This window comes from Cornus florida, unplaced genomic scaffold (assembly GCF_030987335.1).
Source record: "Cornus florida cultivar Cherokee Brave unplaced genomic scaffold, ASM3098733v1 CherokeeBrave_3.0.0_Hap2_Chr11, whole genome shotgun sequence".
Taxonomy (NCBI): domain Eukaryota; kingdom Viridiplantae; phylum Streptophyta; class Magnoliopsida; order Cornales; family Cornaceae; genus Cornus; species Cornus florida.
In genome coordinates, this window is record NW_026775581.1 from 128588151 (window position 1) to 128612226 (window position 24076).

General features: G+C 35.6%; 3 protein-coding genes across 3 annotated transcripts; all 3 read left to right on the forward strand.

Annotated features, from left to right (window-relative positions):
* Positions 1 to 22: 22 nt before the first annotated feature.
* Positions 23 to 4964, forward strand: LOC132282452 (proteasome subunit alpha type-7). Its single transcript, XM_059784143.1, has 3 exons — positions 23 to 336; positions 1894 to 2308; positions 4599 to 4964. The coding sequence occupies exons 1-3, from the start codon at positions 164 to 166 to the stop codon at positions 4758 to 4760; spliced, it is 750 nt and encodes a 249-aa protein (XP_059640126.1). The 5' UTR covers positions 23 to 163; the 3' UTR covers positions 4761 to 4964.
* A 609-nt stretch (positions 4965 to 5573) lies between these two features.
* On the forward strand, positions 5574 to 10083 carry LOC132282453 (uncharacterized). The gene is made up of 3 exons (XM_059784144.1): positions 5574 to 5888; positions 9160 to 9273; positions 9711 to 10083. The coding sequence occupies exons 1-3, from the start codon at positions 5871 to 5873 to the stop codon at positions 9840 to 9842; spliced, it is 264 nt and encodes an 87-aa protein (XP_059640127.1). The 5' UTR covers positions 5574 to 5870; the 3' UTR covers positions 9843 to 10083.
* Positions 10084 to 12723: 2640 nt separating this feature from the next.
* LOC132286252 (protein POLLENLESS 3-LIKE 2) lies at positions 12724 to 15610 on the forward strand. Its single transcript, XM_059788534.1, has 4 exons — positions 12724 to 13330; positions 13582 to 13794; positions 13883 to 14038; positions 14420 to 15610. Exons 1-4 carry the CDS (start codon positions 13139 to 13141, stop codon positions 15305 to 15307), a joined length of 1449 nt encoding a protein of 482 aa, XP_059644517.1. The 5' UTR covers positions 12724 to 13138; the 3' UTR covers positions 15308 to 15610.
* Positions 15611 to 24076: the final 8466 nt, after the last annotated feature.

A 24076-nucleotide genomic window follows, 5' to 3' on the forward strand; every position in this document is an offset into this window, starting at 1 on the left:
AATTCTTTTTATTGCCTTGTTCACCAAGTTCACATCGCTTTTACTTCTGAGTCCATCGCATCGCAAGCAGAAAAAAAGCAACATATTGATCTCCCAAAAATCAAATCGAACGAGCAAAAACTAGGGCTTTCAACACTAACATCACCAAGCTATCAACTGAAAAATGGCGAGGTACGACAGAGCAATCACCGTGTTCTCGCCGGACGGTCACCTCTTCCAAGTCGAATACGCCCTCGAGGCCGTCCGCAAGGGTAACGCCGCCGTCGGCGTCCGCGGTACAGACACCATCGTTCTCGGCGTCGAGAAGAAGTCAGCCGCCAAACTCCAAGACTCCAGGTTTCTCTCTATCTATATATATTACTTCCGATTGTTCTTTGTCTAGGTCATAATTGGGTTTACAATTGATGATAAAATTAAAGTTAGGGTTTTTGTATATCTTTTACCTGTTTCTTAGCATCTGGAAGATCTTGTATTTGAAATTTATTGATGTATTCGTTGATGTTTTAGCTTTGATCCATTTAATAGTATTCGATAACTAGGACGAGCTCTGGTTTTTAAATTAGTCTGGCGGGTTGATTGGTCACTGTCGTCGTTTAGGATTCTAAGAGGACGGTAATTGATTTGTTTCCCGGATTAAGTAATTAATGACCTAGACGTTTATCAACATGCATGGAAATTGAGACTGAAATTGGCAATTAGACACTATTGATTTGTGTATATAGTTTTTGACCTCTTCAAGGAAGAATCCATCCTTACCCACACTTAGGGAGACCACTTCTCTTTTCACTTGCATGAGGGGGAGAATGAAAATCGCCAAGCAAAATCCCATTGTCAAGCGAAAGCAGGCAAGAACGTCACTCTGACTATCCCTATACCCATGGCAAGCTTTTATCCTGATTGAATAACTCAACCTTCTCTTCCTTCGTGGCCGGCCTAAAAAAGAAATGAATATATATTCTAAGGTATATGAAGAAGCCCTTTTCTTAGGTTTAGAATGAATGGATATTCTGTTTTTCCTTTAATCTAATTCTCCCCTTTTTGGCAAAAAAAAAAAAAAGCATTACTATTATTCTATAGGGCGGGGCTGCAGACCAGCGGAACGCGTCTATGTCTCTTTCTTCTTTTAGACTCTGCAAATCAATGGCATGCCCAAGTATTTAACTGGCAGTTTACCCTCCATTGGAATGGTAAACATTAATCAACTGAATATAGGTCTATTTCTCCAGATCGTACCAATTTTCTATATCCCCTTTCTTACTCTCTGGTATTCATCCTGAGTACTCATGAGGACAGAGCACAAAAATTTATGACACTAATCACAGAAGTAAGCTCTTAACTAGAAAGAGGCGGATTCTGATTATTCCCCGCGGCAATCCATTATGAGGGTGGTTGGATATCATATGAACATTGAGTCAGAGCGTAACATCTTATAGCATTCTTACAAACAAATTGTTAGTGTTTTGTGGAGATGTAAAAACAATTTCATAAAAGATATTGAAATGAGGGAACAAATTCAAAAATCATTGTTAGAATAAACTAGGCTTATTTGAATTCAATAAAGAACACGAGGAGTTATCCTAAATCGTAGTGTATAACAAATACAAATTATGGATTAAATTTCTACTAAAGAAACACCCATGAATCTCTGATAGAGCCAGATCTTTCTTCAGAATTGGATTTTTGCAGATCCTGTCCTCAACGTCTATCCATGATAGAGCTTGTGATCGCAAATGATTTGCTGTAATGCTTGCAGTCCCTTTTTGCCTTTGATGTGTTCTTCCATCTGTGATACTTTCGAGGATTGATTGTTATCCAATTATTTTTTTCCCTAAATTGTTAGCCAACTATTTTTCCCTAAATTGTTAGCCAACTATTCGATCCCTCTGTTTTCAGATCAGTGAGGAAGATTGTAAGCCTGGATGATCACATTGCATTGGCCTGTGCTGGGCTCAAAGCAGATGCACGTGTCCTTATAAACAGGGCACGGATTGAGTGTCAAAGCCACAGGCTTACTGTTGAGGACCCAGTAACCGTAGAGTATATTACACGTTACATTGCTGGTCTTCAACAAAAGTACACACAAAGTGGTGGAGTGAGACCATTTGGTCTTTCTACTTTGATTGTGGGCTTTGACCCATATACTGGTGTACCGTCACTATATCAGACAGATCCATCAGGTACATTTTCTGCTTGGAAAGCCAATGCAACTGGGAGAAATTCTAACTCTATGCGGGAATTTCTGGAGAAAAATTACAAAGAAACTTCTGGTCAAGAAACTGTGAAGCTTGCAATTCGTGCTCTGCTCGAAGTGAGTATCTTTTAACTCATTCCTTCATTTTTGGTTTCGTACTTCTTTTACACGTCTTTTTTACTGTTTCTTTGCTTCTGCTGTGATCTTAGCCTAATGAATCAAATCATGTGTGATTCTGTATCATTTTTTCAACTTTATCACATAGGCTTTCTAGGATATGTTGACAGCATTTCACATGGATTTTGGATGATCCAAAATTAAATGTAGGAAATATTTGAGTTTTGGAAATTTTTTGGATGAGCCATTTTATAGATCTCTTTGATATACAAAGAGATTTTTGTTTGGCAGTGGTGGGATTAAGATTCAATTTTTGTTGCTTATCAAATAGCAAACAAATCCTTATAATGCTTATCTATAAAAATAGTGAAAGATGTTTTTCACTTCAATCAACAATTTTGAAAGTATTATAAAAATTCCTGCAACTTCTCACTCTTTAGAACTGATGATCACACCTACAAACCGAGAGCAGAGTAATTTGTATGTTATCAAAGGAACAGTATGAACTAGATGAGTACAAGTGGCATAATTTTGTGGAACTGTAATTTGGAACATCATTGACAAAAAATTTCTAGTATAACAATGGTGTTCACTAATTCATTCTGAAGTAACATCAACAAGCTCTGTATTAATCTTGAATTTTTCGTTACTTTTGGGCCTAATATTTAAGAAGCCTGCTGCATTTATGTAAGCTGCTTCAAATTGAATTACTGAACATAATGCTTGTGCTGGAAGATTTTTTCAATAATTTAAGGCAGATGTTCCAGATTATGGTCCACAAAATTCTATGTATTTTTGTGGTCATTAATTTATATTGATATCTTTTACAATGTCAAAATTTCGTTGCCCTAGGCTGCAAGGTCATTAGTTTTAAAGGATTCTTTGAGCAATTGCATAACTGCCTCAAGTGCAGCACTTTCTTTCTCAGGATACAAGACTAATGCAGTACATTCATCTTCATCATGTGATACACAATGACTATCATGTACTTACCAAGCACTCATGAACTCATTTTTTGAGAGCACTTGATTGGCTTAGACTCATGAAATCATTGTTTAGAGTCTTTAGACCACTTTATTGATTGACCTCTTTAATGATTTGTGCTCCTAAGACCGCACAATGTTACCAGTATAAGTTAAGATTTATTGACTTTCCTAATTGGGAAAGAACCTATACTGCTTTGACTGATTTGAATGATGATTACTCGGTATCTAGACTCCTTTCTCAGCCAAAACTAGGAGTGGCAAATTGTGTTCGTGGGTCATAATTGTGTCATGTCGATATAAGGGTATTATACTAAATAGGTAAATCCAAACCCGACCCATTTAATAATCGTGTCAGGAATCTTCAACACTAATCCAACCTGTTTATTAAACGGTTAACGTGTTAATCTGTTTAATGACCTGTTTATCTAAATGAGACATTTAATATTCAATCAAATAATAAATACTAGAAAAAGTTTGTCACAATTAATCCAAATATTCAAAATAAGAAGAAAAATCATAAGGTGTAGTAACGATTTATGTTGAAATGACTTTAACTATTCATAGTAATTGGGTTTAAACATGTAACATATTACCCAGGTAATATTCACGATTATGACATATTGAGTTAAACGGGTTACACGGGTTGAACTACTCAACCTTAACCCAACACGGTTAAGTAAACGGGTTAATCTTGTCAATCCGGTTATGATCCGAACTCGTTTAAGGTCAACCTAAACCTGCTTATCTCGTGTTTGAGTCATGTTGGCGGATCGTGTCATAATTTGTCACCCCTAGCCAAAACTGAGTTGGGAAGAGTGGTTTCTTCTTCTCTTGCAGTATTCAAAGTGCATGCAAGTCTGATGCTGCCTGGGCATTGGATAGTTAGGCCTTTTGGTGGTAACAATGTACATTTGATGCGGCTGTTCATAAAATTTTAAGACACTTGCAAACAAATTATTTCTGAAGTTTAGGATCGTCTCTAGGTTTCATCATGTCCCCAACTGTACTCACCTGAAGCAAAGTAATTATATTCATACTCCTTTAATACCAATCCCAAACCTGAAACGCTCGCAAACAAATTATTTCTCAAGGCTAGGTTTGCCTTTTGGTTTCATTGTGTCCCCAACCGTACTAAAGCCAAAGCGCTGTAATTATATATTTTATATTTATACTCTTGCAATTCCAATCTGAAGCACTGGCCAGATGTGGATGCATCAAAATATATTTGTATTAAAGGAGCATGCTGTTAAGATTTGTTTGTTTATCCTTGTGGCACTTCTGAACTGTGTTTATCTTGCATTTAGGTTGTTGAGAGTGGGGGAAAGAACATAGAAGTTGCTGTTATGACAAAGGACCATGGTCTGCGGCAACTTGATGAAGCTGAAATCGACGCTGTTGTTGCTGAGATTGAAGCAGAGAAAGCAGCTGCTGAGGCTGCAAAGAAGGGCCCTCCTAAGGAAACCTAATTTTCTCAATTTTTTTTCTTTGGTTTTGCCTACTGATGATACTGTACTTTGAAATCTTTTGAGATACCGAGGCAAAATTCTGTTATGTTAAGTCTTTTTCTGGATTTAATGCGCGGATTAAAATGGTGATCAGTAAGCTTTTGTACCGGGGTTCGGAATGTGAGACTTTGCTATTCTCTCGTTATAATGATTTAAGTTCTGAAATTGTTCGTTTGTTGTTTCACAAATCAGTGAATTTTGCAAGGCATGGATTTGTAATGCTATGTGTCTAATTGGACTTCGAACTACTTTTCCTCCAATTTCAATTTTAAGGTGCAGATTTCACACTTCTTCCGAACTCAGTGTACGGGTTATCGAAGCTTCTCATATTCCTGTCTTCCTAGTAGTAGTAGTTCACAACAAATTTTTTGAATGGGATTTTTGGAATGATGTAGTCATTTTGTTACTAATACATATGCCGTCTTCTTCAACTTATTAAATACATAAACCTTACTAGTTTTTTTTAACTTTTTTGAGGAACTAAGATTTTTTCTTGGGTTTTTTTTTTTCTTTTTTCCACTTAGTATTTTTTATTGGGGGCAAATAATTCTTTGAGAGTAATTTGTGAGTTTAACTAAGAAAAATGAACTTGGTATTTTTATGTTGGAGATGAGATTCAGTGATCTGTATTCTGAATTTTACTTGTTTTTTTCAAATATAATTTTATTTTTCAGTAATTATACAGTTAAATGAGAACAAAATTGTTATTATCATGCTTTTTTTTTTAAATCCATGAATAGAAAGATTGGATTTAAGGCTTGTCCTAAACACTTGTTTTTGGTGGAAGGACATTGGAGGCTTCGAACCTGCGACCTTGGGTGATAAGCTACGAAGCAAAACGAATAGTTGCTCTGTCGGTTGTGGTTTTATATTCAATTTTTGAAACGCACACGGTGAAGTGACAGACGTCGTATTTGTTTCGCGATCATTTGACAAACACAAACCACCTCGTATCGTAATTCGTATGTATGCGCGTCTCTTTTGCTCTGGTAAATACAGTGGTACCATTATTGTAAGAGTTGAAGAAGCAGACAGAAATCGCTTGTGGAGTACGAGTATCTATCATCGACCATGAAAGAAGATTACGAGGTAATAATCTGTTATGTTTTTTCTGCTCTCTTTCGTTTTGTACTTCAAATTGGACCCCTTTTCCCAAATATAATCGACGCCATTTTCATTCCATTCATTCTAACAAAATCAACCCTTGAAATTATGAAATGTCCCTCACTTTTAGTTCTATCTCAACCCTAATAAATAAATCCTCAGATTGTATTTAATTGTTTCTGATTGATCAAATTTAATATTATATTAGTTTAGTCTATTATGAATTTGTGGATTCAAGGAGTCATAATTTAGAGATTAGGGTTTCAGGTGGGTTGTGGGGATAGAGTTCTAGAGTGTATTCTGAACCTCTCGGTAGATTATATTTTGAAGTTCAGGTGTTGTTGTGATACCTCATGGGATGAAGTGAAAAATTCCGTAGCTTTCATGTTAGATTGCCAAATGAAACGTTGTCTGATTAGTAAATTCTATTTAACTTGTGAACCAATTCGAAAATCAAGTTTATGTTTTCTCATTGTCTTTTAAAATCTGATGTTAGAAGCTTGAAGTGAAAAACTTTTTTTGCAATATTCTCGTTCATTACAAAACATGATCTAATCAGGAATGTGACCTACTAGAGCTTTAATAAATTTTCCTCACAAAAACCACAAAATTTTGTTAGAGAAATATATGACACTTATCACATATAATAAAATATGAGGCAATTACCTTCAAATTGTTGGAACCGTATATTTTAAAACACCTTCCAACAGGAACAAGGAATTCAACTCAATTATGCATAACCCAACCATACCTCTAAATGGAAATAATTATGCATTAGGTTTTAATTTTATATGCTTCTCTTTTTTTCTTAGCTGCATGAAGGAGCTTAATGGATTTTAGATCTGATATTTTTGAAAGCTCCTTTTTTTTTTCACCCTGAGATCTCACGCCACAATAGTCGTGGATTTTTGCAATGATTTGCTACAATTAGTTTTTAGTTGAGTTAATGTAGTCTTAGATAGATCAACCATATATGAAATCACCTGAAATTGATGTTTCCTTGGAAGTGAAGTCACCAACGTCTTGGTTTAACTATTTTCATTTTCTCCGATCACGCCTTACAATTTTCTCCCCAAGTCCCTGTGTCTGATCAAGTTTGTATGGACCCTCCGATCTTTTATGATAAGGACATCAATAAGTTGTTGATGCACGGGTAGTTGAATTCTCCATTTGGTATCGAGTGTTTGGGAGGATTTAAGGAAATATTGGGATGAACTTCTTAAATAAGTTCTCTTCAAAGTAAGGGGGAATAAATAAGGTGAGATTCTAGCGTGATAAAATGGTTTGGGCAAGCTACTTTGAAAGACTCCTTGGACCATTTCAGAAGTGGTAGCATGGGTCATGGACTGTCAGAGACGAGTTGGAGAAACTATTTTTTGTATTGGAATGCTAAATTTTGAATCGGAGTTGTTTTGGACTGTTCGATTTATTTTACATGGTGCACAGCTTAAATGAGAGGTATGATAAGATGCGAAAAGATGTTTCTAGTTAGGAAGGTTTGTGATCAAAGTACACGGCGCTGGTTGGAAAACCAGATTGTAGGTTTCCTTGAAAAGCAGTTTAGGCTACAAAGGTAGCATAAGTTAGGGTTCTTCACACGAAACAGTTTTCCTCGAAGATCCTCTTTTTGCCCATTTTATGAAGAAGGGTTGCATGTGTGAGGAGGTGGCTGAGTCAGTGGATCATCTTTTTGTTCATGATGGAGTTATGAAAGAGGTGTACTCTCTTGTGTTGCCTTTGTTTGGTGTGTTGTGGGTGTTCCCTAAATAAGTGTGAGGGTGTTTAAAGGGAATGGAGTGGAGCCTGTTGGAGTAAAAGGAAACCTTAGAATACATCGTCCATTTCTTTGTATGGTTTATTTGGAGGAGAAGCAATTAGAGTTCATTTGAGGGAGTGGAGACTGTTATATAAACTCGAGAGTTTTTGTCAGCTGGATTACAGGGAAAGTGGATCTTCCCTTGTGTCTATTTTTAATTTCACTGACAATATGCATTTTTTTTTAATGTATAGGTTTTTGTCATACATTGCATGGACATTAGTTGCATTCCCTCTATGCCTTTTACTTCAGTTACCAGAAAGAAAGAAAAATGTTGACATTCAACGCATACAGGAAGTTTTGCGAAGATCATTTATCGGTTATAATGTTGCTTTCCATTTCTCCTCCACAGTAGCTTGTCTGTGCAGAGCTGAAAATTTGTTGTGTTATGGTAAGTCTTGAGTGTTTCCAGGTCTAAGATTAGACGAGTTCCATTCTGCAACGAAGCCAGCATGGTCATCTCTTATGTCTTGTTATCAACTCCTTTAAGTTCTTTACGTACTTGAGTATAACATCCGACCAATTTCCAATAGTGTCCGTTTTAGTTCATGTGAATGATCAAACTAATTTCCTGGAATTTGAACCACCCAATAAATATCCATGACACAAGTGTTTGAAAGAAAAAAAAAAATGGATGCGATTTTGTCCCATTAATCTTGTTGTTTGGATTAGAAAAACTGTTAATTGAATTAAGCAGAAAACATAATGCCTGCTGAAAGGAGGCATGGTTATTAGGAAATATAAATGTTTACTTAATCAAATGGAAAAGTTTTTAACTAGGATATGTTTTTGACTCGTGGAGTCTACTGTTTCATCAAGCTATATTAGTTTTGTTTGATGATTAGTTTGTTTTGAGTTTGTCACATCCTGGAAATCGCACAGAGAATTTAGTGAATTTTTAGAGATACCATTGTGTGCGCATGCTGGGACCTTGATTCAAGCAAAAACCTGCCTTAGGGGCTTTCCTGGGACTAATAAAAAAAGAAGTCTTAGAGCCGGAAGTGATCTTAGAAGCTTAATCATATTCTTGGAAAAGATCTCAGTATCTTATTTGCCCAGAAGAAGAGCAAATGTGTGTTTTTGTTGTGATCGTACATAACAACTTAAATACATTAGTATCGTTGGAAAAGCTAACGGGCCAACAGGTCAGGTTCACCATGGGGATGGTCTACAGGATTCCTTAGCTACTCTTACTTCAAAATGCTTACCTAACCAACATTTAGATCCAGCTTTACCAAAACTTTCCGTGCTCCTCACATGCCATTCCTCCTCTTTTCACCTTTATTGTTTCCTTTCTATAAAACTTAATATACTACTGGATTTTTTATTCATGCTGCACATGTCTTCATCAGTTTTGTACCGTTAAAAAGTATACCTAAATCCTTGGTATTTCAGGTCTTTCTCATCATTGTAATCATAAGTAGTATTATTCATCTGCAGATTGAAGAAAAGAAGCAAGCTGCTGCTGATGTTTTGTTTCAATATTCAAAATTTGTGATGGCATGTATTGGAAACCAAGTTCGACCTTGCGACTTGAGGTTGCATTTAATGAAGGTAGTGTGGATATTACCTGCAGATATGCCAGCTTAATTTCCTTTTTCTTAGATTTACAATTATTTGCTTATATTTCATTTTTGCTCTCCCATCTGGTTGTAGAATAAATTTAAAAATTTCCCTTTACGGGTGTGAAAGGTGATAGTAATGAGCAGATGAGGCTGGCTGTGGTTAATAACTACTACGGTGTGGACTTTTCTTTGTTTTAACATGAAGAATAAATGTGGTGTTGAATTATTCGACAAGGATAAATCTAGCAGAACAAACCTTGGTTTCAATTTTGATGGGTTTCTTTTGCAGGCATATTATATGAAACATCACGGTTCATCTAATATGTGGACAATGCACCTAATCAACGATGTTGATGAAGACATTTTTATTCTAGATTCTTGTTTTGGTGATTCATGTTTTCTAATTTCTTAAAAAACATTCTTCAGGAGATATCTGGGTTGCCAACTTCTTTAAAGAGGGAACCATCACAAACAGCTGCTTCTCTTGATGCAATGGGCGAATCTTCAAGCTGTGGCACGGCCAGACTTGATAAAGCAGACAGTTTTAGAGCATTGTAATTAATTGCAGCATTCTTCATGGTGTTCTGTTATGCTTGGTGATCCCCAGATCACGATGGTTTAATTATTCTTCTTCGCCCTTCTCCCTGTTTTAAAAAAATTTGTATGGCATTCTTTACAATTGATTTCTGTAATATTTTATGCTAAATCATGTATTCCTAATATTTAAGATGTTGTAAATCCTAAGTTCTTATTTCCAAATTCTGATGCATAATAGAATTTGTCTCATACTTTTTCTGCATTGCAAAGTATTGTACTGTGGGGAAAGGATTCCCCCTTTGTTTTTTTTTTTTTTTCTCTCTGGAAAGGAATTCTGTTGTCTTTCTAAGGAACAATTTTCTGATCCCAAAGTCCTCCAATTGGATTCGGAATAGTGGGCCCAATTTTGGAGACCCAGCCTGCCAATGTGGGCCCCAAAAGGTTTTTTTTTAAAGAAAAAAAAAAAATTGGGTGCAATGGCTCTAAGGGCCTGTTTGGCTGACAAAAAAAGGCCAAAAATTGGTTTTATGGGCTTTTTTTTTCTTTTTGTATTTTTCTGCACAATACTGAAATTAATAGCAATTTTTTTTTTTTTTGATAAAGAGTAAGAGTAATGATACTTGCACCGAATGTTTTTGATTGGTTATTTATGCATAATACAGTGGAGGGTCCATTTCTTTATTTATGCGATTTATTATAATGAATTATTAGACCTATTTTTTTTAATTGGTCAGTTTATTCATAAATAAAGAAGTGGGACCCTCCACTTACATGTATTATATATAAATAACTCATCAGAAACATTCGGTGTAACAATTCAGTGCACGTATTATTACTCTAAAGTAAAATTAAGAGCATATTTGAGGATGCAACACTCCATTATGAATCCCAAATAAAGGCAGGCTTAATGGAGAAAGAGAAGATCAGACAAATGGAGTTCAAAAACAAGAAAGATCTCAAGAGATGGAGATCATGCAAAGGGATTCAGAATGGATGCCCACACTAGCAGGGAAAACATGGCTGATTGAACGATAAAGGGAGAGAGGTTCGTGCTCTAGCTCAAGCTTCCCCGTAGAATTAGCTCAAGTTTTCCATATGATTTTTTAATCTTTAGAAAAATTAATTTCTTAATTTATAATGAATATTGTATTATTTTAATTTAATAGATATTGTATTGTTTTAATTTTTTTTTAATATAGTTGTTTGAAATATAACCATTTGAAATATAGTTGTTTAAAAAAAAAAAATAATTAATATTAACAAAATAAAAATTATATATTATTATTATTATATTTTTTGAAAAAAATGTAAAAGCGCACCATTCTAGCACTCTTTAAAAAAGCCTATAAATTTGTAGACTTGGATTTTGAAGATGCCTAATGGAGATGCTTTAAGTATCATGCCATTCCCATCAAATGAACAACAACTCGAGTCCAACAAGTCATAAACATTGGGGAAGGAGGGAATCCTTTTTCTTTTCTTTTTTTTTTTCTTTCCTTTTTATGGAAAGAATCTTATACACAAAGAATCAACTGGTCAGTGACTTAGTAGAATTAGACTCTTATTTTATAAAAATATGATCGTGAGTTCAAACTTCAACGAAGGCATGTATGTATAAAAAATCTTATGCACAAAAAAGACGCGCAGTTTATAGGTATAAAAAGTAGCTTGTCAAGAAACTGACTATAATTATGGATGGTGGAGAATCGACTGTGAGATATAAGGTGTTTTAGTGTCAAATTTTATAAAGAAGAGAAAAAGGAAATGTGACGTGTCAAACTGGACCACTGTGTCACAATCTGACAACAAAGATGAACTGTAGTTCTGGGCGATTGGAGCAATGGAAAACAACCAAAGTTTTAAATTGTAAGGGATTTAAATTATAAGTTTGAAACAGTATTTCCCTGATTGAGGAAGTGCTAAATGCGAACTCTAAAAAACTTTCAAGTTTTTAGTCACGTTGTGTCCAATTAGAGAGTCACTCCGATTTATTTATTATTATTATTATTTTTTTTTTTGGCACAAGGGCAGAAAGATGAGAAATATTGTGGGTTTCACATTACTGGAAATGGCCTTTATGCCCCTATACAAATTGTATACGAAATAAAATGTAAAGTAAAACATGTAGTAACGGAAAATTAGGGTTGTTATTCACAATAAAGAAGTCACCCCAAAAACGTTAGTTCAAAGAAATTATAGAAACAAAATTGTACTTCCTGAATATTTAAGAGAAATGATGTTTAATATGAAGATGAATTGAATTTGTGTTATTAAATAATGTACGAATTTAAATTCTATGAGGATGAGGATTTATGAGAAAATTAAGGGAAAAAAAGATTTAAGAGAATCAATGATAATTACCTAATCTATTTGTTCTCTCAAGGAAATTGTTTAACACAAGTTACCAAATCGGCAAATCATTACCCACTTCATTGGCCACCTAATTGATTTATTTTTGTGATACAATTTATGATCTTTAACATTTTTCTTTTATATATATATTTTTATAATTTTTTTTTTGGAAATGTGTAAAATAATAATACCCCTGAATTTTCTTCCTCCCTTACATTCTATATAAATATGTTTTCTTATATTTTTTTTCTTAAATTGTTTCCTTATATTCTCTATATATAAAGTAATTAATTTACCTCATCCCAAAAATATCATTTCTTTATATATATCCACCAATACATACGATATATATATGTACAAACATTTATATGCATATACATTTATATGAGAAATTTTTTTGGCTCCGCGCCTGCTGAGCAGTTGTGCAACTTAAGATTATTGCAAGGGTATTTTAGTTATTTCACTTTTAATTTTTTTTTATATTGAAAATGCATTAAAATAAGGGCTAAATGGTTTTAAACGCGGCTACCTACCAACATCATGGTGACAATCGTCATTCTTGAATGTAATTAGAGTAAAATTCAGGGGTGTAATAATATTTTTAGAAAAAAAATTCGGAAATTGTATTTTTTAATTTTCTTACGCTGGAGTTTTAAACGCGTTTTATACTAGTACTATAAGTACTGCTACTAAATATAGTTCTCTCTTCGTTAAAATAAAAAAAATAAAAATAAAAAAGGAGACACACAACGGCTAGTAAAACGGTAACATTAATGCAACGGTCTAAAAATTCAAACATTGCATCCCATTCTATAACCTTTCCTTCACTCCTCTCTCTCTCCCAAGCTTCGTACTCTCCTCCTTCTCTACATTTTTTGCATCTTGGCGTAAGGAGTACAGATTTCATTCCACATATCTTCTCATCTCTCTGAAATCGAAAAAAAAGAAGAAGTAATCAAAGAAAGATGTTGCAGGACATGTGGAACGGTCCGCCTGGTTTCAGACCCACTAAATCTGCCCCTTCTTCCCCAGCCAAGCCTCTTGGGGTCTCCAGAACTCGCTCTGAGACTTTCTCCAGAACTCACTCCGATACTTTTCATATCACCCACAAAGTCCCAGTTGGTGACACGCCCTATGTTAGAGCCAAAAATGTTCAGGTAAAGTTTCTGGGTCTCATCACATTCTTAATTATGGCCTCGATCTTGGTCAAAAACTGCTCTTTCCCGTTTAAATTGTTGATTTGTCTAATGGGTATTTCTGGGTTTTGATTTTCACTGACTGTTTCGCAAAACATTCTTAATTATGGCCTCAATCTTGGTCAAAAACTGTTTTTTCCTGTTTAAATTGTCGATTTGTCTAATGGGTATTTCTGGGTTTTGATTTTTCCCGGACTATTTTGTTTGATCAGTTGGTAGAGAAGGATCCGGAGAAGGCGATACCGCTGTTCTGGGCAGCGATTAATGCTGGAGACAGAGTGGATAGTGCTCTCAAAGACATGGCCATTGTAATGAAGCAGCAAAATCGGGCCGAAGAAGCCATTGAAGCCATCAAATCTCTGAGAAGTCGGTGTTCAGATCAAGCCCAAGAGTCTCTTGACAACATACTATTGGATCTTTACAAGGTACTCTTAAAATTCCGAATAGATTGAAAAGGGGTTTTTCTTTGTTCATTTTTTGTTTCAATTTCTGATTGTACAACTCCATAAACAGAGATGTGGGAGATTGGATGACCAAATAGCTTTATTGAGGCACAAGTTGTTTTTGATTCAACAAGGCATGGCTTTCAATGGGAAGCGGACTAAGACAGCCCGATCCCAAGGGAAGAAATTTCAAGTTTCTGTTGAACAAGAAGCCACTCGATTACTGGTAAGAGTGCAAATATTTTTCTCCAATTTGTCCATGTCATCTAACACGGCCCCTCGCGTGGCCTACTTTTGGTCCAAAACATGTTTCAATTTGGGTATGTCATCTAAAAGGCCGCCCCCAAACGTATGACCTTTTTGTCCAAAACAAGTTTCAATTTGTGTATGTGTAATAAGCCCCCTCATGCGCGTGGCCTTCTTTTGATCTAAAACATGTTTCAATTTGTGTATGTTGATGTAATACGCCCCATGTGGCCTTTGTTTAGTCCAAAACATGTTTCAATTTGTGTATGCATTTTACATGCCCCCTCCAATTTTTATATTTATGTTCTTTTAACATTCATTGGGAGGTTAATTAACAAGAAGAAATATATATATATTGCAGGGGAACTTGGGATGGGCATTGATGCAGCAGAACAATTACATTGAAGCCGAAGATGCGTACCGGAGGGCGTTACTAATTGCGCCAGATAATAACAAGATGTGCAATCTGGGCATCTGTTTGATGAAACAAGGGAGAATTACAGAGGCCAAAGAGACACTCCGGCGAGTGAAACCAGCCGTCGTGGATGGTCCGAGGGGTGTGGATTCCCATCTCAAGGCCTTTGAGAGAGCACAACAAATGCTTCAAGACCTCGAGTCTGAAATGATGAATAAAGGCGGAGACAGGGTCGAGCAGCGCAAGCTTTTCGACGCCTTCCTTGGTTCCTCCTCAATTTGGCAGCCTCAACCTTGCAAGGAACAAACAGTATTGCCAACAACTGATTCATCTAAACCCCAAGATGAGTTTGCTGATGAGAATATCAATTCAAACATAATGGCAAAATCAACAGTTGTTAACGGTCAAAAAAGTGCCAAACCATCTGTTCCTCCTTATTGGAATTCGCTCAATATCGACGCACCGCCATTTTATTCATCCACATTGCATGAGAGGTTGAAGAGAACCAGGTCTGGAAATGCTGCTAACACAATGAGGCCTAATGAAATGGAGGAGGGGGAGTTGAGGAAGCCTTTTATGGAACCCGAAAACAAGGCGAGGCGGCGATCAATGTCGCCCAAGAAAAGAGGGGATAAGTTGACAGAGTTGCTGCCAGACAGCAAGGACTTTGAGGAGGCCATTATAGCTGCAGTTTTGGGGTCAAGCAATGAAACTAAGGAGAAGGAGGTGGAAAGTAGCAACAACAACTATTCAGGAATGTTTCAGCAGAGAAAGATTGACAAGAGATTGAAGGTTTTTCAAGACATAACACTGTCATTGAGTCCAAGGGCATGATTCTAATCTTAGATAGTCTTAGCTAACTAATTATTAAAAATTCTAAGTTATTGTAGTTTTAGGGTGGAGATGAACTTGTTCTCCTCAAACCCTATTCCTTGAGTTATGTGGTAATGGATGGGTACTAGTTCTGGTGGGGTAGCAGTATTAGCATTGGGGGTTGGTGGTGGTGTTTGTCCACTCAACCTGAGCATATTCTTATTTGGTTATCTATATTTATTATTATGTTCGCTACTCATATATGGCATAGATGTAATAATCATTTGATTTGCCATTTCTGAATAATATATCTCCTTTCTTGAATGTGAATCTCCTTTCTTGAATGTGAATCTCCAATTTCTGACAAGTGGAACAATGCTCTTCCTGACTGAGCAAGGAAGGAAAAGTGTTGTTCGGAAGCAATCTGTGAATTTGTCATTTAAAGAAAATTTTCCGATTTCAAATCTAAGACTTCGATTAAAATTTTTCAATGTAAAATCTAAGAGACAGATTCGGTGGTCTCAAATTGATTCAGGATCACAACAGCTGTGGCAACAGGCACTCCCACAGAACTACTGATTCCTATTGTGGTTGATTTTAATTTGGTAATTAAGTGCTACATATGTTGGAGACAGGGGCATTAAAAACATAAACTTTGAAAGAGATTTTAAATAGATTCCACTAAGAATTTTTTGCGGATCTATAGACGAGCGCATTCCTCTCTGCAAGGAGATGAACGTGGTATATTTACTTTCTCAAATTCGTTTCCGGGTGAATGAGAAATTAGCTCTAAAATAAGGTGTTTGATAAAGCCTAAATAGGTTTGCAAAATGTGGGAAATGTTTGTCCCACATCGGAAAATTATTAAAACCAATTTAAGTTTAAATAAGCCCAGTATGGGATTTGGGTTTGGGCCCAACGGCACCTAAGTTTTTAAAAGAGGGAGGACCTAGTCAAGCTTGGGTCCGAACCAACTACCACATGCGCGCGCTGCCTGTCCGGGCTTGTGTGATTGGATTTTAATTTTATTTTTGCCGGGCTTATTAAGATGGTCAAATTGGGCTTGTTTGCTGGGCTTCATAATGAATTAAAACAGTTTTGGTATTTAATTTAAATTAAAACCATAAAACAGTTTTTTTTATGAACCATTATGAACCAATGGGTGCACCGTTTTGCAAAATAAACCACCTGCAGTTTTTCCTGAACCATTGTGAACCAATGGTTGTACCCATTCGGAAAAGGCACCATCTAGCCTATAAATACCCCTTCTTGGGTTCATTCCAAATCACACCAAATTCAGAGAATTCTTTTCTTTTTTTGAATTTTCTTCTTCCTCCTTCTCTCTTTAGTCTGTGGGTTCAAGCCTTAATATTTGGGTTCGACCCTTAGTCAGTCACTCTGAGTCCGAGTTCGAGTCAGAGAGTACTACACCGAGTCGGTTCGCCTATTCCTTTGGTTTGCAGTGCTATTACCAAAGGAAGATAAGTCGTTGTATCCTGGGAGATAGACGTCAATGAGTCCGTTAGCACCATAGCTGGGCGAATCTGTCTTAAGGACGTATAATCAAATTCTAGCCTCGACTTTTAATCAATTTCATTTATTTTATAGTTTTATTTGGTTATATTAAACTATATATTATAAGAAATTATATATTTATAGATTATTATTTTATATTTATAGATAATATTTAAATAAATAATACTATAGTATATAGTATAATAGACCATATTTTGGAAAACAATCTTAAGACAGAATTCGCTTATACTATAGTTTAATTATTTAAATATTATTGTTATTTTATTTCTGTAAATTTGACTGTGGCCTGTATATTTAATATATATCAGACAAATGGCAAATACGAGTACTACTATGCCTAATGTTCCCGTCGGTCATGGGGAGAAGCCCGAAAAATTCAATGGAACGGAGTTTAAAAGGTGGCAACAGAAAATAATGTTCTACCTTACAACTCTGAATCTAAGCAAGTATTTAACTGAGCCTGTCCCAGTGCTAGATGAGGGTGAGACTGACATTACCAAGCTAGGAGCTGTTGATACATGGAAACATGGAGACTTCCTATGCAAGAACTACATCTATAATGTGTACAGTCTAATAAATACTGCTAAAAAGCTCTGGGAGTCACTAGACAAAAAGTATAAAACAGAGGATGCTGGCTTGAAGAAGTTCGTGGTTGGACGATTCCTGGACTTCAAAATGATAGACTCCAAGACAGTCATGAGCCAAGTGCAGGAGGTCTAGCTAATCCTACATGAGATACATGCTGAGAAGATGACATTGAGTGAATCCTTTTTAGTAGCTTCAATAATTGAAAAGCTACCACCTACTTGGAAAGATTTCAAAAATTACTTGAAGTATAAGCGCAAGGAAATAGGAATCGAAGACCTGATTGTCAGGCTAAGAATTAAAAAAGATAACCGCACATCTAAAAAGAAAGTCGGGAATTCTTCAATGGTGTCAAAGGCAAATGTAGTGGAAGTTAGACAGAAGAATAAGAAGTGGAAGTACTCTGGCGAAAGGAAACTACAAGAGGTTCACTGGGAAGTGCTTCATATGCGGCAAGCTAGGGCACCAAGCTAAAGACTGTCGTAGCCACAAAGCACAACACAACCCCAAGAAAAAGTCCACTCAGGTGCATATTACTAAGGAAGATAAGCTGATAGCTAATGTGTCAGAGCTAAATCTTTCAGCTGTGGTTTCTGAAATCAACTTGGTGAGCAACAATAGAGAATGGTGGGTGAACACAGGAGCTACTCATCATGTTTGCTCTGAAAAGAGGATGTTCACTACCTATGAAGCTATAGATAATGAAGAACAACTCTACATGGGGAACTCTTCTACTGCAAAGGTTGAAGGATAAGGAAAGATCAAGCTACTAATGACCTCAGGGAAAGAGCTTACTCTTCATAATGTGCTGCATGTACCAGACATCAGGAAGAACTTGGTCTTTTGGGTCACTTCTAAGCAAGAATGGGTTTAAGCTGGTCTTTATATCTGACAAGTTTGTGCTGACTAAAAATGGGATGTATGTGGGCAAAGGGTATCCAAGTAATGGACCATTTAAGTTCAATGTAATGACTGTTGTACCCAAAGCTATTAATAATAATAATAAAGCTAATGTTTCTTCTGCTTATATGATTAAATCATTTGATGTGCGGCATGGTAGGTTAGGACATGTTAATTATGATACGATTCGCAGATTAATTAACATGGAGTCTATACCTAAATTTAGTATTGATTTAAATAAAAAATGTCAAACATGTATAGAAGCAAAATTGACTAAAACCTTATTTCACTTTATAGAGCGAAGTACTGAACCTCTAGCATTAATTCACAGTGATATCTGTGACTTTAAATCTGTGCCAACTAGAGGTGGGAAAAAGTATTTCATTACTTTTATTGATGATTGCACAAGATATTGTTATGTATACTTGTTAAGAAGTAAAGATGAAGCCTTGGAAATGTTTAAACATTACAAGAATGAGGTAGAGAATCAACTTGGTAAAAAGATAAAGGTGTTTAGAAGTGATAGAGGTGCTGAATATGAAGTACCATTCGCTGATATTTGCTCAGAACATGGTATTATTCACCAAACTACCGCTCCTTATTCACCGTAACAGAAGAGTGTTGCTGAACGCAAAAATCGTACCTTAAAAGAAATGATGAATGCTATGTTGATAAGTTCTGGTTTAACCCAGAATTTGTGGGGGGAAGCTTTGCTCTCTGCTAATTATGTTCTCAACAAAATATCTCAAAAGAAAACAAATGTGACACCTTATGAATTATGGAAAGGTCAAAAACCTTCCTATAAATTCTTAAAAGTGTGAGGGTGTTTAGCTAAGGTTGCGGTTCCTACTCGTAAAAAAGTTAAGATAGGACCAAAAACTTTTGATGGTATTTTCATAGGCTATGCACAGAATAGTAGTGCATATCGTTTCTTTGTACATAAATCAAACATTCCTGACATCCATGTCAATACAATTATTAAGTCAATGAATGCTTATTTCTTTGAGGATATATTTCCTTATAAAAGTCCTCTTAAAAGAAATCATGATATTGCTAATAGTAATATACAAGAGAATATAGACCAAGAATCTATAGATGATGAAAATAAGGATGAAACTAAACGTAACCAAAGAGCTAGAATGTCTAAGTCATTTGGTCCTGATTTTTTGACATATATATTCGAAAATGAGCCACAAAGTTATAAGGAAGCTATGTTTTCTCCTGAAGCTCCTTTATGGAAAGAAGCCATAAATAGTGAAATTGAATTCATCATGCAAAATCATACTTAGGAGCCGTTGGATCTTCCTCCTGGTACTAAACCTTTAGGGTATAAATGGATTTTCAAGAGGAAGATGAAGCCTGATGGTTCAATTGATAAGTATAAAGCCCGACTTGTTGCTAAGGGATACAGGCAAAAGGAAGGCTTGGATTATTTTGATACATATTCACCAGTCACAAGAATAACATCCATTAGATTGTTATTAGCTATTGCAGCATTGCAAAATTTAGAAATACATCAAATGGATGTTAAAACTGCCTTCTTGAATGGTGAATTAGAGGAGGAAATCTATATGGAACGAACTTGAAGGTTTTATAGTTCCAGGAAAAGAAAAAAAGGTGTTGCAAGCTTGAAAAATCCTTATATGGATTGAAACAAGCACCTAAACAATGGCATGAAAAATTTGACAAAGTGATGTTGTCAAATGGTTTTAAAATTAATGAGTGTGATAAATGTGTTTATGTGAAAAACACTCAAAATAGATATGTCATTGTGTGCCTATATATGGATGATATGCTAATAATGGGTAGTAATGATGTTATAATCAAAATTACTAAAAAGATATTGACCAAAAATTTTGATATGAAAGATTTAGGCATAGCTGGTGTCATACTAGGAATCAAGATTTCTAGAAAATTAGATGGTCTAGTATTATCTTAATCTCACTATATTGAGAAAATATTAGAAAAGTTTAATAAGGAATATAGTAGTCTTATAAAGACTCCTGTTGATGTAAATCTTCATTTGTCGAAAAATATTGGTCCTAATATATCACAACTTGAGTATTCTCACATTATAGGAAGCTTAATATATTTGATGAATTGCATACGATCAGACACATCATACTCAGTTAATAAATTGAGTAGATATACAAGTAATCTAGGAAAGAACCATTAGACTGCAATAAACAAGTTTCTAAGGTAATTAAGATATACCATAAGTTATGGATTACATTATTCTAGATATTCAGCAGTACTTGAAGGATACAGTGATGCTAATTGGATATCAGATACGAAGGATTCTAAATCCATAAGTGGCTATGTCTTTACTATTGGAGGAGGTGCCATATCTTGAAAATCTTCAAAACAAACTTGTATTGCCAGATCCACTATGGATTTGAATTTATTGCTTTGGATAAAGCTAATGAAAAAGCTGAGTGGCTTCGTAATTTCTCAGAAGATATTCCAAATTGGCCTAAACTTGTGCCCGCTATATGTATACATTGCGATAGTCAATCAGTAATTGGAAGGGCACAAAGTAATATGTGTAACGGTAAGTCTCGACATATACGTCGACGACATAACACTGTTAGACAATTGCTCTCAAGTGGGATAATCTCAATAGATTATATCAGGTCAAAAGATAATTTAGCAGATCTGTTTACAAAAGGTTTGACAAGTAAGCAAGTGTATAGTTCATCGAGGGGAATGGGATTAAAGCCGAAAGCTAACGAATCATCTTAATGGAAACCCAACCTAGTTGACTGGAGATCCCAAGATCTAGGTTCAAAGGGACAACAAAAATTCTGAATGGCTCACCAGAAGCACTGGGAAGATTTAATCTTCTACCCATTACTAAGATGAGACAGTGTTACTTTCTTATAGAGATCAAGAAAAAAGAGCACAATGAGACGAAAGGTATGGATCCCAGAGTCAGATAAGCCGGAGTGTTACCTACAGCGATTAGTAGGATAAGTTATACTTTTAATGACTCTAATAACCTTGAAAATTCAAGTAGGGTATAGTATGATACTATTAATAAGAAGTCACATATATAAGTGTGAAGTGAGGCCGCTTCTATTAGAACTTCTAAAGCTAAGTTTTCTAGAGCACTCATGAAATACCAAGAGTTGTTCAGGGCTATATGAACACAACCGTGAGAACCGACTTTGGGTGGGAAGGAACTGTGTGTTTGCTATTATCTTGGTTTACATTAATGGCTGAATAGTTCAAGATATCATGTTCACTGGTTAACCAGTAAATGTGATACCCCTGGATTTTCGGATGCGGGTTGGCCAGGCCCACGCCCGATTACCCGAGGATATCAAACAAATTAGCAATAATCGAACACAGAATATAATTAAGATAAACATGAGTAAATAAAATTCGCTAGAAAGAAACTAAATGAAAATCCTTTATTAAAAACTTCAGAATAAATCTTATAAATAAGAACTAGTCTGTTACATCCAACTTCTCCAATTATAATACAACTCGGGAATCCATCTGGTGGACCCCTAATCAAAAGCCAATACTGGGAAGCGAACGACTAAAAAGAAGTCCACTGCTAAACCATGAAGAACCCCCCCTACATCATCGGTAGAATAAGTAGTCGTCTCTGTTCAACACGAACAAGCTCTAAGACCTGGAACCGTCCGTTACCTGAAAAATAATAGTGGGTCAGGCCCACGAACAAGTTCTATCCTAACTACAATCCAAACAGAGACCCGATACGCAGATACATCCTAGACGTCTCAAACATATCTATATAGTCCGTAATAGATAAATATATATCCACACTACATGACTCTCACTAACTATGTTGAGGGTCTCAACCTGAATAGAAGGTAACATGCAATACGCACCTGAGTGGACATGACTACCTAAGCCTAACAGGGTATACCTCAACCAACATAGCTAGCTACGCATCCTACTGCATATACGCACCCTAACCGTCGACTATAAGACTCAAGCTCAAATCGCGATACCATAATTTATATATATAAATTCCCATCCAAACCAATGTAGTGCCGCTCAACTAATTTGTTGCCATGACACGACATAAAATTAGGATTTAAATGTTTTAATTAAATCCCTACTCTAATTATATATATAAGATCCTTCCAAATACAATGTTGTGCCGGTCAATAGTTCATTGGTTAAGACACAACATATAATCAGGATTTAAACGTTTTAGTTAAAGCCCTATCCATCCTAACGCAGAAATATAAACAACCATCCAGTATGTCGTTCAACTGTTTTAGTTGACAGAACATGAAACCATGTAGGATTTAACTGTTTTAGTTAATCCATTCCGTATGTATGAATGGGTAGGAATTAGCGTTGTGACCTAATCCATCCCTCCGTATGCCACCGTCCCATACCGGTGCATATATGCAAATGATCCGTAAATGATGCAACATCATAAGTAGTACATCAAATAAAGTTCATAGTATCCATATAGTTGATAAACACAGAGTTTAAACAAGTCATCAACTAAAAATCCAAAATCCATACATGTCATTAATCGAGACAAAGTTTACTAATTTGTCAAGTTAAAATCCAAAAGCCGTCCATGTAATTAACGAGACAAAGTTTAATGTTTCATCTAGTTAAAATCTAGAATCCATCCATGTAATTAACGAGATAAAGTTTAATGTTTCATCAAGTTAAAATTCAAAATCCATTCATGTAATTAATGAGATAAAGTTTAATGTTTCATCAAGTTAAAATCCAGAATCCATCCATGTCATTGATACTTTAATTTATCTAACTTAAAGTTCAACTAACCCCTAATACAGTCCAGCAGTTGACAACATTATCAATAGTAAAGTGTCAATTTATAAATTCGAGAATAATATAATTTAAACAAGAAAACCAACCACGCATATTACGTTCAGTTATATTTGCGTACAATCATACAAATCCTTTAACTTGCTAGACTCACAACAAGCAGTTAAATATTCCCTATCCGGTTACAGTATACGATTAAATAACCAACAATCCAGGAACTGATATATTACAAATCCGATACCTAACAGAGCATATTATACTAAATTACATTTAGAGTATAATCATACCAACCCGTAATACTTGCTAGAACAGCAACCTACAGTTAAATCCTTCACTTCCATGGACAACATACAATTAAGCGATTTAAATTTCATGATGTCAATTTAGCTTAATTGAATAAACTAACCATCCTGGGACTTAAACATGTTATTTAAAATTATATAGAAGCCCAATTACAATTCCAGATTTGCCCCACAGCCCCAAAAATTCAAAAAAACCTCAGAACTGCACCTATAGGTGCATTTTTTTTTGCATGGAGCCGACTCCCCACAAGAGGGAGCCGGTTCTCCCTAGCCTAAAGCCGGCTCTCCCACAAGGGGAGCCGGCTCTCCTTGCCCTAGAGCTGGCTCTCTCCTTTGGAGAGCCGGCTCTCACTCCTTTGAGAGCCGTCTGCACTTCTGCAACTTCTACGCCCTTCTGCCTCGTCTCCGACTGCTTCCACCTCTTCTGTTCTTCTTCTATACTGAACTTAGGAGTCTTATCTAATCCCAGTATCATCCCCATGGTTTGTTTACAGTGATTAGAAGCAATTACAGTAACCAATAACAATAACAATAACAATTTAGCATGCTTAAAGAAACGAACTGAACTAAACATGCACTAACTGTAATAAAATTTAATTCAACACTTACAGATCATCAATATAGCATATTATAAACATGTAAATCCCAGTTACTGATTAATTAAACCCTAGAGACTGTC